This window comes from Lycorma delicatula, chromosome 7 (genome assembly GCF_047948215.1).
Source record: "Lycorma delicatula isolate Av1 chromosome 7, ASM4794821v1, whole genome shotgun sequence".
NCBI lineage: Eukaryota > Metazoa > Arthropoda > Insecta > Hemiptera > Fulgoridae > Lycorma > Lycorma delicatula.
In genome coordinates this window covers 133,364,676-133,380,352 of record NC_134461.1, presented here as the reverse complement: position 1 = coordinate 133,380,352, position 15,677 = coordinate 133,364,676, and the positions used below count along the sequence as shown (strand labels likewise).

Genomic DNA, 15,677 nt, shown 5'->3' with positions numbered 1-15,677 from the left:
TTTTATTTTACAAAAACAACGCTACTCTATTTATGAATTTTTAAAAAATCCTACATTCTTTCATTCCATTTAAAGTGTACATAAATATAGCGAATTATTTTGTAGTTTTTGTTCTTATACTTATTATCTTCGTGCGTTTATATTTTAAATAATTAATATTATACACTTTTACCGCAGCTATTTTTTTATCTCAAAATTAAAATTTGTGAAGCTGCTCTGATCAAGGTTTTCTACGGTCTCCCTTAATCCATTAAAGCAATTATCGGGGCGGTTCCTTCTTTTATCCGTGGATTAGTATATCCATATAATTTCTTACGTCTTCTATTCAATATATTAGTGTGTACCGATAATAAAAATCGATCTATTTAAAATAAATCCCCGAATATTATCTATGAAGAAGACAACAAACTTGGTAAATTACAAAATTATCTATTAAATTCTTAATTATAAAAAAAGAATCATCACAGTCAATGCATTTGATTAAAAAAAAAAGTTTTGAAATTACAGGAAAAAAATAAGTAAAATTTTGATAACGTTCTCTTCGTTTTATCAGTCGGCAATAAAATTTAAATTAAATAAATACTAAAAAAAACGAAATTTTTAATAATACTTATGTGAAAAGTCCTCTCAAACTAATATTCCCACAGCCTCCAAATGAAAACGCTTCAAAAAAATATACAAGCATTTTTATTAATTAGTATAAAAAAAAGAAAATCTACCGTAAAACAACAATCTAAAAGGACATCGCTTTAAATAAAACATAAACTGTAAAAAGTATATGAACATATCAGAATAATATAATAACTATATTATTAGGAACGCGCTCAAGATGAAATAGAATTTTGTCGACCCACATAAACCGCACCTGAAAATTTTATTTTAAAATAATCCCACACATTTCAGTCGTTTAGTCTAATCGCCTCTACTAAACTGCGCATCCATCCCTAACGATATTTAAACGTTATAAACAAAATATCTGGTAATGTAAATCTTAAATTTTTAATATAATAAAAATAATATGAAGCATTTAAATAAAATATTATAATATTCCTACATCGCATCGTAACTTCGACAAACAAAATATCAAACGGGAAACGCGAATATGAAAAGATTATTATAATTTTTTGACAAAATGCGATTAAATAAGACATTAAATATGTTTTGTTGAAAACATAGATAAAATAACACAGATTTAATAAACTTTTAATTACATTAACAAAAAGAAAAAGAAAAAATAATTACGGCAAAAGCACCTACAGAATTCCTATTTGAAGTGAAACCGGTTATAATGTTAAATTTCGACATAACAATGTAATTAATCTAATAAAGATACACCACCTTATACGTTACGGTTAAAGTACAATCTGGTAATAAGATCTTAAAGCGATGTTACAAAACGGATTTATATAGAGGTCAAGGGTTTATCTACACGATGTAGGTTGTAATAAATCAGTAATAATAATAATAATATAAAAACTTATTTATAAAAAAAATAAACAACCTATATTACTGACCAATTTACAGAGCCCGATCGGATTAACAAAATGCTAATAAGGTAAATAAATTACCAGAAAATACCGTAAAAGTTATTTCTGTACGCGTCTATACTTACTAGCTCGTTTCTGTCAACGGGTTCGGTTAATATAAACGTTTGAATGTGCATTTATAAAAATAAAACATCGATTAAAACACATAACCCATCGGTTCGACGTTTGAACAATTCCCGGTAAACTTTAGAAGATGAAATAACATGACCGGGTCTCATTCAAGAGATTTTAGATTAAATCGGTTCAAAAAGCAATCTTCTTTCTTTTTCTGTTTAGCTTCCAGAACCATCGTAAGGTATATTTCAGAGGATGATATGTATGAACGTAAATGTAGTGTAGAGTCTTGTACAGTCTCAAGTCGACCGTTCCTGAGACGTGTGGTTAATTGAAACCCACACGTAATTGGTACCCACGATCTAGTATTCAAATCCGTGTAAAAGTAACAGCCTTTCCTAGGATTTGAAATTTAGAACTCTAAAAACTTCGAAATCAGCTGATTTGCGATCACGAGTTCAACCCGACGGGTTGGTCTAGCGGTCAACTAGACCGCAAAGGTTAGGTCAGAGATTACTCGTACTCTTATTGTAAAAAAAAGCCGGCAAAGAGTCGGTTACCGATGGCTTCATCCTTCGACCGGGTTTTAAACTCTTTGACCGATCGTAATCAAAACTGAACAGTTCCAATGATTCTTGTATTCAGAGATCATCGTATAAAATTTCATTAAAAAATCGGTTAATTCAGTCCGAAGATGTCAAGCAAAATGACAACCGATAAAAAAAATTACGGTTATTATCTCCACTCCTAAACGAAATTAGCCGAATGTACGCTAACGTAATCTAACCATTTGATGATTCTAATTCATCTGATTTTAAGTCACAAGAATGTGACAGAGTAAAAAAAAAATGCAAAAAAGAAGAAAGGGTTTCTCGCAACTTTTCAATAAAACCGGTACAATAACAAAATATCTCGGCTACTTAACCGATACTAAATGACCTAAAAGAATTTAAACTTTTTAAATACGGGATCCTTAAGGTCTGAATCTCCTTTCTCTGTTGACCGATTGCAATCAAAAATAAAAGCCATCAATAACTACATACACAAAGTATCATGTCAAATTTCAAACGAATCGTTTCATTCAGTTTGTCGAGGAAAAAAAGGCTCCCGCGCACACACGCATACATAAATTAATCCCGCATACATATATTCATTCTTTGCAATTTTTCAAGCCTAAAACTGTGCTTTTAATTAGAGGGAATCGTGAAAAGTTAAGATCATAAAAAAAAAAAACACAACATGCAAAATTTGACCCGATCGGCATACTTTCCCTTAAAAGTATACTGTAAACTACAATACAGACACCAGATTCCACATCCATCACAACACTGGTTTCTTCATTGGGCCACGCGGTCCCTCCCAATCCCTTCCCGGACACACGTGTGTCTGGATGATTATTGATTAAGATATGATGTTTCGAATATTCCGCTTCTTGCAATTTCAACAATAAGGCGATCGCCGCTCAAAAACCGCGACCGCGAAAAATATTATGCCATTCTAAGTTCCTTATTTCCTTTCCTTTCAAGAAAGAAGAGGGAACGAGCCAAGCAGCAAGTCGAAGAGAAAAAAAAAGAAACCTGCATTTTCCCCCGTTCAGCCCTTCAGGGCCACGGGACTACCGAGGTTATTGGCGTGTAATTTCGATTACTGCCGAGTCACGGAAAGTGTAGGCCACAGAAGAACGAAGAGGTCATCAAAAGAAGAAAGAAGACCCGCAACGCGTAAGGCCGTCACGGACTGGAGTCCGGAAGAAGAGCCCAGCAGAGTAGCAACGTGAAGGGCAGCCACAGAAGACGAAGATGAAGATCTTTAACCCTTTATCCACACTCCTTAAAAAAATTACAATTTAATTAAATCAGCACACGCGACTCCCTCCGGAGTAGTGGGAGCAATGCGCCATTGCTCTCTCCAAACAACTAGGGCCCCGTTTTGGCGTATTCCTGCTAGCCCGTAAAGTGCTAGTACCGAAAGGACTTCAGCGGACGGTCTGAAGGGGAATCACGCCGGAAGCATCAGGCTCAAAAGCCTAATCTCCCACGGTCAGATCCGGTAATAAATTGAGAATGCTGGTCCAAACGGATAAGAACGCAAATCACCAATCCGTCCGTAAATAAAATTTAAAACCTATAACCGAAATCAAAAGAAAACCCTCGAAACACGCCCGATTACAGAATCGTACAGCAGCAAGGGACATTGTCCAGACTCTGCGATTCGTAGGGAGATATGGTGATACTCCCGCCACTCTTACGTTCAGTTCCGTAATACAGCCAGGAAATCAAAAAATAATTGTAATCGACTTGTGCTGTTTTTATCGGTTAAACTCTTATTTATTAAATTATTTGATGATTCTAGTACATCAATGAAATGTAATAGAAATCGAGGATGATTTCCTTCATACAAGCAGCTTGATGTTTCCTCGCGATCACCGATAGTTCAAAAACTTGCAAGGACGTACAAAAAAAAAATTAACAATACATCAAAAAAACAGTTTAATTTTAATGTTAAATTTAATGTCAATTAATCGGTCACAACTTTTAGATTCAATAAAAAGCTTACGATTAAATACCGTTACAAAATAATCAAAAGGTAAAAACATTTACGGAATTAAATATTATCCGTAACATTTAAATGTATTCAAGGCCTGTAAATGCGACTTCAACCCTTGTTCGTGTAGTTTATTACATATCCGTGGATCCAGGATATATTAATAAGAACGCGACAACAAAATTGTCGTCGGGTCGGCAAGGAGCCGTTAGCGTTAAATTTTTTTCGGCCAGGTTTAACTACTTACCACCGCACAGGAAAATACCTCTACGACAAACCGATTTGTGAGTAATTTGTGTACGTTTATCCGTATTTGTGCTGCGCATTTATACTTAATAACGAAGTATAATTCAGGTCGCTGATGTAACCCTAATAACAATGAATTTTTCAATAAATCTACTAAGACGAAACGTAAAAAATTATGATATATTGTAGCACGAACACTTAAAAAAATCACTTAAGTATAATCAATTATAAAACTAAAAAAAAACGAAATATCGGTTCGTCCAAAAGAAAATCAACCTTAATGTTGGAATAGGTTCGAGTACCAAAAAAAAAAAAAAACCAAGACAATTAATGAGACAAAGACAAAAATTAATGAAGAGATAAAAATAAAAAAAACCTTAGCATTAACTTAGACATACGGATCCATTTTCAAAAAATACAAGTAAAGTCGTCACAAAAAATGGATAAAAAGGTAATTTCAAAATGATATCACCGTTACAAAGTTCAAAATCATTAAAAATAAATTTGTGTATATATATATATATATATATATATATATATATATATATATATTTTAAATATTTATACATGCGACATTAAAATTGTAGAAAAAAGGAAAAGAATTCCTAAGAATAGTAAATTGCAAGTACATCATAAAATTAGACTTGTTAAAACAATTTACTATAACTGAAAAGAGAAAACAACCTACGGGAAGTACGGTAAAGAAAAAGTTATAGGCAGTAAAAGAGAATAAAATGGAAAGAAAGTTGATAATAATCGAAGCGTACATGATAGAGGATGAAGATAATGATGATTATATACTTTACTCTACGGATAAATTAGTCCCAGAATATAAAATTACTTAAGCGTTCATCTCTTTAAATAATAAGTAAAAAACATTCTTCACGACTACTGTATCCAGCTCACTTAAAAAAAAAGAGACATCTTCATCGTATATTTTACATTGGACAAAAAATAATTTAATTTTACTTAAACGTCAAATAAATACTTCATCTTAAATAAAATGAAATCTATCATTTGAAATGACAGTTATTGATTATCATATTAATAGGAAAAACTTACCGCAGTGTTTATTAAAATAAAAATGATCACGGACAGTTTAAGAGAAGAATTAGAATCAGTTAATTAGAATAATCACTGCAGGTCTTATATTTAATCTGCTCTTTTTTTGATAATACTGAAAATTGTTTACGCTTGTATGATTTTACATTTATTTATTTTTTTTTAATTTCAGAGAAATTTTAAAAACAAAAAAAAGGCTCTGTATTGATAAAAAGTAAAAAAAAAAACACTAATTCAAGCCTGTTTTCTCTCCTTTATCGGTATAACACCTCCGATGACATTATTTACAACTATTAAAAAAAAAATAATATAAAAACTTACCATCTACCCTGTTAAGGGCACTAATATAAAAAGTTACCATCTACCCTGTTAAGGGCACACAGAATAAATATATTTCCATTTTTATACAGCTTTCTTTACAAAGAAATGATTTTCAAGTTTGTATATTGAAATGTAAAAATTTAGTAGAAATTTTATTTTTAGGGGTTTGAAGTATCGTCTACTTTGGTTATACAGATGAAGACAACAGTTTTAACTGAACTGAAAACTATTTCCGACCTTAATTTACTAGTAACATATTAAAATAAACAAATAATTTAAGACATTTTCACGTAAATTTATATACTAAAAAAAAAAATCATAAAAACACTAAGCCCACTTTGAGCCCTTGAAGGCCAAAAAGGCAGAGACAGCAGCACTGAAGGAATTAAACATGCGACTGGCCATAACAGATATAATTTCAAACGAGGTCATTACGGAATTAGTGGGCATATTTAATGGCCTATATCTGGAAATTGAAGTATTTATTGGTATCAGGAAAAAGTGAAAGAGAAAAGTGCAACTTTTATACCATCTCGTATGCGAAAATTGCGATATTTGCATTTTAACTATTAATTAAAACGATGGACTGCAGGGGAAAATAGATGGCTAGGGCCGCAACGGATGAGAGGGCAAAATGTGATTCACCGACTATGACAGAGAAGTTGATTTTAGATGTTGTCCGTACCAATATTGTGTCAAAACAAAAGGCCTTGTTGATAGATAAGCCTGTAGATGTTACTCCAGAGGCCTTCAAGGGTGAAGTTATAAAGAAGTTAGATGCCAGGAAACAGGGATTAAAGATAATCCTAGAGGTGTACGTACAAATAGTCATGAATAATAGCGAGACAGAGAATAGTATTCGGAAAAACGAGGGGATACGCGAGTATCCCATCAAGAATATTCTTAATAAGCCTTTGCGGCTAGACATGATAGTTTATGATGTGCCGAGATTTAGGTGAGGAGGGTTTTGTTGACGCCATTCAAGCTCAAAACACTAAATACAGACCAGAGAAAGTTAATAAGTTTTTTAAAATAGTATTTCGGGGTGGAAGGAGAAAGAGCAGTGAGGTGTACTACGGTGAGTGCAAAAAGGAATAGCGGAAAGCTTTTGTAGAGAAAGGAAGTTTGTTTACAGACTTTAGATACTGTAAGGTAAAAGATTACATAAGATTATGAGTCTGTGTTTTCGATGTTTAAGGTTGGGCCATATAGCCAAATCATGTAAAAAAAAAATCCTACTGCGGTAGTCCTATTATGCTCCTACTGTGGTAAGGAAGAGCATCGTAGAAAAGATTTTTTGGTCAAAAAAAGAAGGGGGGTCCACCTATGTGTATAAATTGTTTTCAAGTAGTGAAGGTGACTAGACATAACTGTAGGTCAGTTGAATGTCCTTCGTTCAAACGTGTGCGGAACTTTCTAAGCAATCTAATAGATAAATAGATGGTTCATATTTAGATAGTTGTTTTAATGTTCTGGTGTTGTTAGTATCCCTAATTAATTTAGCATTGTTATTATTTTGTGTCTCTGTTTTATATTTAACAGTTATGATGGTTTATGTATATGTTTACGTTTTGTTAATTTTAGTGTTTAGATAGTAGTTGATTTCATTGTATGTTTTTGTGTTTACGTTTATTTACGTTTTTATTTGTGTATGTTTTTACTTATTTACATTTATGTTTGTGTATGTGGTGTTTATGTTTACGATAATGTTTTGGTTTTAATGTTTGATGTTAATCTAATAATTATTGTTATTTGTTGTATAATTTTATGTTTTGTTGAATTTCATTTATGGTTTTGTTTTATTGTTATAGTGTCTCTATTGGTACTGCATGTGGGATTAGGTTTTCCCTGTTTTCAGGTAGGTGTAGGGTTAGTTATCAGCTAGATCGGGACGGTCTTATCTTACTTAAGACTACGAAAGTATTTTTACAGTTAACTAGGTTAGTGTAGTATTAACACACAGGGTTGGTCTAGTGGTGAACGCGTCTTCCCAAATCAGCTGATTTGGAAGTCGAGAGTTCCAGTGTTCAAGTCCTAGTTACGGCAGTTACTTTTATACATACGGATTTGAATACTAGATCGTGGATACAGGTGTTCTTTGGTGGTTGGCTTTCAATTAACCACACATCTCAAAAATGTTGACCTGATTCTGTACAAGACTACACTTCATTTACACTCAATACATATCATCCTCATTCATCCTCTGAAGGAGTACCTGAATGGTAATTCCCGTAAACAGGAAAAAAAAGCTAGTGTAGTACAACGATGAGAATGTTGTTCGTGGCATTCTGTGACAATTGAAACCGGAAGATGTCTGTTACTCACATACTGCATATGACCTCTGGTAAAGCCCCTCAGGGCTAAATATGGAGGCAGTAGAGTAGTGACCGTAACACCTTGGAGAGTGTCTTCCTCATTGGGGTCAGGATGGCCTCTAAGATTATGCAATTTGAAACCACTGTATTGTTCGCTTTAGTGATACATTAAATGCGAAATATAAACTGACAATCCACAAACACACCTACGACCTCAAAGGTAAAACTTGATAATTTAACTCATGAGATTCAACCGTAGTTATACTCAAATGTCAGTTGAAAATTCTATTAAGGGGATTCTACAGGTAAGTATGGCTACAGTGGTCATTTGCTCGATATTACATTTTTATATAACATATAATCAGTTGTACAATAGTTGAAAGTGTATAAATAGATGTGTAAAATTTCCTAAATAAAACTGTTTTATTTTTTTTAAAAAACCTATATAGGTCTTATAGGAAATTCCTTAACTATAATAGCCAGCAAAAATACCATTTCATCTGTAAAATAGAATCTTTTCAGAACCTACCTCAGGAGGGCCCAAGAAATCACATCTCATGCTTCATTCACTGAATTAATATATAGCAAAACTATAATTAAACGGCAAAATAGAAAAAAGCAGATACAGTATTTAAACTCCTGATATCATGAAAAGATACACTTAAGATTTTGATAATAATTTTTTCATTCTGATCGGTAAATAGTGATGAATAAATTACATCAGCAATGAGAAAATATCTATACCATGGATAAATAAAGCAAATGCCCCAAAGTTTTCCCGATAGATAAAAAGAAACCGTAACAAAAAAAAGTTGATCGGAACAGCATCACAGAATATACAATTAATTTAAGATTAAAAATAAACTTAAATAAATAATTTAAGATAAATTATTATTTAAATACATAAAATAATTTTACGGTAGGTAGATGAAGATACTAAAAATAAAGAATAATTAACAATTCAGAAGACATTTATGAAAATTATTTGAACACATTGAACGAGATACAGAAAATTTAGGATTTTTTTAAACCTTTTTAATAAATGTTACTTAAAAATTTGACAGAGTAATATTGTTTCTGTAAAAGAAAATCTTTTAATTGTATTTTAAATAAATTGGGTCAAAGACTTTTTAAACAGTTTGATTAATTTGTTAAAAATACCAGAAAGGCTCCCCTTCTCTTTTACCCAAGCCGTAGCATTGTGTTGAGTTATATGAAAACAGTTCTCTTGTCTGGTTCGGTAGAGGCGGATAATGTATTTTTTTAATAATAAGTGAAAATTCTTTTTTGAAAAGATTGTCCATCACATAATAATAAAGAAGAGTAGAAGCTATGAAAATTTTCAAATTTTTTGTCTAAAAATAATTTTTTTAATAACAGGATATTATTTTTGTAACTAAAAAGAATACAGTAAAATTAAATTTATTCAAAAGTTACAAGTCATTCCTTCTTGTTAGCAATAACTGAATTAATACTTCAGGTAAAATATTGAAAATGAGGCACATTTATATATATATATAAATGAGCCTCATTTTATATATATATATATATACAGAGAGAGAGAGAGAGAGAGAGAGATACAAATTTCCTGATACAAGTTTATGAATGAGATGATGAAAACAGTGAATTGATCTAAGCAATGAATTTGCATATTTCTAACAGTAGTTTTTATATATAAAAGACATATTTTATTTATTAAAGGTTGTTTTTCTAACCTAATTGTAATATAGTAATAGTTGACCAAGCATGCTCGTAAAATAAAGACACCTACCGTACATGAAAGAAAAATCAATAAAAAATTTACATTTTAAAACAGGACATATTAGAATTTAGATCAATCATTTTTACATTGATAATAAAAGTATTCCAGATAACCTGAGTCAATAATATTGAACATTTAATAAGCAACTATTCAGTAACATCACCAAAAGAATGTACAAGTCAGCACACTGATTCGGCAAAATTAATTCATCAGTAAATGTGTACGCAGTTAATAACACCACAACAGTTAACAGCTGTACTACTTATATCAATCAAATTTTATTCATGAATAAGCAAAAAACAGACTTCATTACAATTTTTCATCAATATCTCAATATAGTAGAAACCCAATACCTGTTGATTTACTACATTCCAAAATTATTAACTAGAAAATTGCAGAAATAAATAATTAAAAAATTTTAATTACTGTATACTTTTTAAACTACAATCAATATCTACTATTCAATAACAGATATACTGAGATATCTTAGAAACAAAATATTTTTACAAACAAATATTTTTAAATTGGACAGCATAATAATTTAAAAACAATTCACTTCATTTCTTCTTGTTCAATTTCTCAATATAATCAATTGGTGAAATTCAAAATATAAAATAACAATTGCAACTAACCTTCAAACCTGTATCTTTAAGTTTCCTTTTATAGGAATAGAAAATGTGAGTAGGAATTCTTTCTTTAATAAATGTGAGCGTTTTAAATTTGCATATAACTTTGGCAAACAAAACAGTTTGCATTATGACTCATCCATTATATTGTTAACACAAAACCATATGCGATGTAATAAATTACAGTATACTTTTAACCATTCAAAATTGTACTTCTTTAAAAAAGAAAATTGATCTTAAAATATTCACAGCACAAAATATTATTAGCAATGAAAAAAAATTAATTACAAAAAAGACATTTTTTCATTCTGTTCCAGAAATGGTACATTTCATCCCGAAGGTTCTGGATTTGAAACCTGGTTACTTTTGGTGTTTTTCATACATTATTCATTTCTCATTAAGAAACTTTATTGGGAAATTAGCCTACGGCAGCTAAAAAGAAAACTGATATATAACATTATTTGTAAATAGATAAAAATTAACACAGATTATGTTTTACTATCATTCATTGCAAAACGTTTAGTAGAAAAAAATTAATCAAAAGTATCAATCAGGTCCTTTCATGATATACATATATACATAGTTAGTTAGCGACCTATCGTCCAAATACATTTCACATACCAAAAAATTAACATTTAACATATTAACAGATTTAAAACTAAAGTATGGCTTAGATATCCTACACAACCTGAACAATAACTCATATTTTTTAATTCAGTTATATCAAACAAAAAAAAGTTACTACTAATATACTTTAACCATTCAATACAATTCAACACCAAAGTCTGGGGCAGGAGAAATAATTACAGTAAAAAATTATTGGAATACTTAAAAATATTTAATCTTTCTCTGGACAACCCTATAAACATCTTAACACTTTTTCCAGTAAAAGAATTAAATTTTGACCTCAGATTAATTTAAAAGGCATTGTGAAGAAGAGAAAAGCTATGAACATGATGGGCTGTTTCTAGATCCTGACAAAAAGCATTTAATAACAAAGAATAAAATACGCTATCTAAGATTCCTGGGAAGAGGATTGAAGTAAAAATAAAGAAGAGTTATTTGTAGTTTTTATCATAATTGAGTATAATAATTAGAAATGAAGTAAGACAAGCCACAAAAGGAGTGAGAAAAGATAGCCCATCTCTTTTACTTTTTATACATGAAACAAAAAATCGAATTATTTTTTCTTATACACATTTTTTAAGATTATCATTTCTAATAAACTAATTTTTCTAATCAGTTTTCAGGCAATGCTGGGCTACAGCCCCATTTTCTGGTCTTCTATTTTTATAGTGAGCTAAATGTTCCTGTTTTATATATCTGTTATTTTTTATATTTTTAGTTTGCCACAAAATTGTCTCTACGTCTACATCTAAGATGGCCAAAGTTTGTCTTTACAAAAATCATTATTGGCCTTATTACAGAAAAATGAATTTTATTAAAGATATATCTGAATTTATGATTTTACAACAAAGACAGCATACATAAGAAATGTGAGAAAATTGACAACAGCGAAGAAAAATTCAAAGAAGCATGGACAATAATTGTCCTTTTTATAGCAACAAAATAAAACATATTTAAAAAAAAGTCATTATTTTAACTGTGCTACATCTAGGATACTGGCATCTGTACTCAGAAATACTAAAGATAAAGCTGTACCCCTCAAAAGAACTGGCATTTATAAATTGATTTGTAAAGCCAATAACTGAAATTTGGATACATTGGACAAAAATGAAAGACTGAAACTAGAATAAAGGAATATTTGGCTCAGTGTACATTAAAACCAGAGAAATCTGCTACAACCAACATTGTGTGGAAACTACTCATGAAATTAGTTCAATAGAAACAATAGTTATAAAAAATGTGATTAATAAATAGGAATCAGGAATTAGATAGTTGGGAAACTTATTTCATTAAAACACTTACACCTTTAAAGACAAGGCTGGTAATTATTTACAAGTTAATTTTATATTAATAAAGATATTAACCCCAACTCTCTGAATAACAATTTAATAAACCAAGACCTGCAAAAAACTATAAATGCACAAGTCAAAAATGAATGTTTCGAATAATGATAAAACTGTAAATATCTTAAAGAAAACTATTAACAGAATGAAATATTCTATACCATTCTTGAAATTCTTAGTAAGCAAATCATCAATAACCCAGATCTAAGATTACAGTTTCTTATACATCATAAAACTATGCTGCCAGAAAACATAGGGGGAGGTATGGCCTTTTTCATACATTATAAAATTCATTATCGCCAACCAACAGCTGTTACAAGCTATCAGCCAGTCCAGTTTTAATAAAAAGATAAATAAATAAATAAGTAATAAATTTATTTTATTTCATTGTATAAGAATACCCCTTTGAATTTAAAGTGTGATCAATTAATGTACGGAAATATAAGTAGATTCAAAGATAGACAGATTTATTCCCCCATTGACTTCATAATGGCTAATCAATTTTACCGTTAAATTCAGTAAGACAAGATAGATTGCTAGCGTATTATTAATAAAATAAAATATCAAAACTCACATTGTATATCTTGGTATTCTTGTCCAGATAGCAAGCTATCAGCTTCACCAATATTTTCCAGTAATACTCTAAGGCAGTGTACATTTTTTCTGCATCTAGCTATTATGTCGGCCTAAAATTAAAACCATAAAAATTAATTAAAGTATAAATGACAGTAAGTTTTTTTAAAATAACATTAAATATTTTTAACACAACTTAAATGGCATTAAAATACATATCTTTTCTTTTTCCTGTTTAGCCTCTGGTAATTACCGTTCAGGTATTACTTCAGAGGATGAATGAGGATGATATGTATGAGTGTAAATGAACTGCAGTTTGTACAATCTCAGTTCAACATTTCCTGAGATGTGTGGTAAATTGAAACCCAACCACCAAAGAATATCATTGTGGATACCATGGGGTATCCACAATCTCGTACTCAAATCTGTATAAAAGTAACTGCCTTTACTAGGACTTGAACGCTAGAACTCTCAACTTCCAAATCAGCTGATTTGGGAAGAAGCATTCACCACTAGACCAACCCGGTGGATTATTAAAATACATCTGAAATGGTTTATCATAACATACCTTCACAAAATCTATATATCTGGCTCTGCCCTTCCTTACGTTCAAATAATGTATAAACAATAAACACCAATGACGACAAAACTTTGATAAATGAGTTTATGTAGTTTAAACTTCAGTTAATTTCATTAAAAAAATTACTTAGTGATGCTTATCTTTTTTGGTGGATAAAGCACGAGTCATGCTGAATTTAAGATGACTTTATTAAAAAACAATGTAATTTCATTATATTATACATATATATCATCAGGAAAAAATTGTTTTACCCTCATCAACAATTTCACCAATTGTCAAATAAAGCCTAATGAGTACTAAGAAGACATACTACGGCTGTAGTAGTATGAAATTCATCAGAGGCATAATGAATTGATTAATGTGTTAGCTGAAGAAAAAAAAAATTACAACAAAATCGACAAATCTACATATCTGAATCTAATAAACAAGAAGTACAAAGTTTAAACAAAATTTGAATACACTGAAATACTTATTTAATTATAAAAGATTTATTTCCAAACATTTCTTTATAAAAATATGTATTCATAAACAGAAAGAGATAAATTGCTAAAAATCTAATCCAAGATTTTACTGAACTAAATGGAAAAAAATAAAATATCCTTATTTAACACTGTTCAAATAACAACATTGTTTTGAAAAGTTTGGAAAATACATGCAATGCAAAACGAAAACCAATTCATATGGTATTCTTGGAAGAAAGATAAGATAAAGAGAACAAAAGGGATGATTGATCAAAAAGAAGACACGAGATTTTTAATGTTAGATTACCATCTTGCACAGGTCCATGGATGTGTAACAATTTTTTGTTAGATATGGTTGAAATACAGAATGTTATTGAAATTTATTTTATACTACAAAATGAGCAACAAGACTTAAGTTTTGTTGCTCATTTTGCTCAACTAAACACATCTTTTGCTCAACTAAGCACATACAAAAACTGTTGGAAATTTATTTCCTTCAGTACATAAATTTCATTCTTTACCATCATCACCAGTTCATTCTACTGCTACTTACAAGTAAAGGTTGCTATCTAATCTATTGTTTCTTTTCCCATAATATAAAAATTTCAAATATTTTTAACACAAAATTAAATACAACACTTATATGTAATCCAATTTATTAACAACAAAGTCTTACTACGTTTTCCTGTTTGATTATACAAAGTATTCCATGAAGAAGTATACGCTTTTGATTTATTATCACTCACCCATTCCCCAACGAATCTATTGAAAATTTAGATACTTTTAATGAAGCTTCTAAAAATATTGTTTGAAAATTTCAACCTTCTAGGATTTATAGAAACAAAATGGCGGCCTTCAAATAAAAACATTGATTTCAGATAAGCCACATTTTTTATTCATTAAAAATAACTGGTAAATATGATTGAAAACAGATGATGTGTTGTTAAACAGTTGTTCAAATTGAATAAAACTAGATAATGAATATTCATAAACATGACTAACCGCTTTTAATTATTCTGGTTCTAATTATCATCTGTTTTTAATCATTTTTACTAGCTATTATGTAATGAATAAAATGTGGTTTATCTATAATTGACATTTTTATTTGAAAGCCACCATTTTATTTCTATAAATCCTAGAGGTTGAAATTTTCACAAAACATTTTTAGAACCTTTGTTAAAAGGTCTGTAAAGTTTCAATACAATCGGTGGGGGAATGGGCAAGTGATGCTAAATCAAAAGCATATACCTCTTCGTGGGACACTAGATATATAACAACTAAAAAATGTGATAAAAAACTACAAAGATAGTTAAATTAAAAAAAGAAATCACCATAATAATTCACTTACAAAATCGGAAGCAAGAATAAGCTGAGGTGATGCTTTTGATAATTGTCGAGTGAACACTTGTTCTGAGAAGACATATTCAGAATGTGATTGATGGATAAGGTTACGTACATCTTCTAAATCAGAATCTGAGTCTAGTACAGAACTGTCACCAGTCTAGAAAACAAATTAAAAGTTATCATTATATGATAACGTATCATATGATATATTATATCTATTTAAAACAAAAAATATTAAATAAAACACACATACACACACATTTAAGATGATT

General features: G+C 30.2%; 1 protein-coding gene across 2 annotated transcripts in view; it reads right to left on the bottom strand.

Moving 5' to 3' along the window:
* The window catches only part of klar (klarsicht), a 1,056,371-nt gene that overhangs the window by 109,482 nt on the left and 931,212 nt on the right, over positions 1 to 15,677 (bottom strand). For both annotated transcript variants that reach the window (XM_075370262.1, XM_075370261.1), the window contains exons 19-20: positions 15,410 to 15,562; positions 13,022 to 13,133 (exon numbers count right to left, since the gene is read on the bottom strand). In XM_075370262.1, coding sequence (XP_075226377.1) covers positions 13,022 to 13,133; positions 15,410 to 15,562 — 265 coding nt within the window. The remainder of the gene's footprint in view (positions 1 to 13,021; positions 13,134 to 15,409; positions 15,563 to 15,677) is intronic.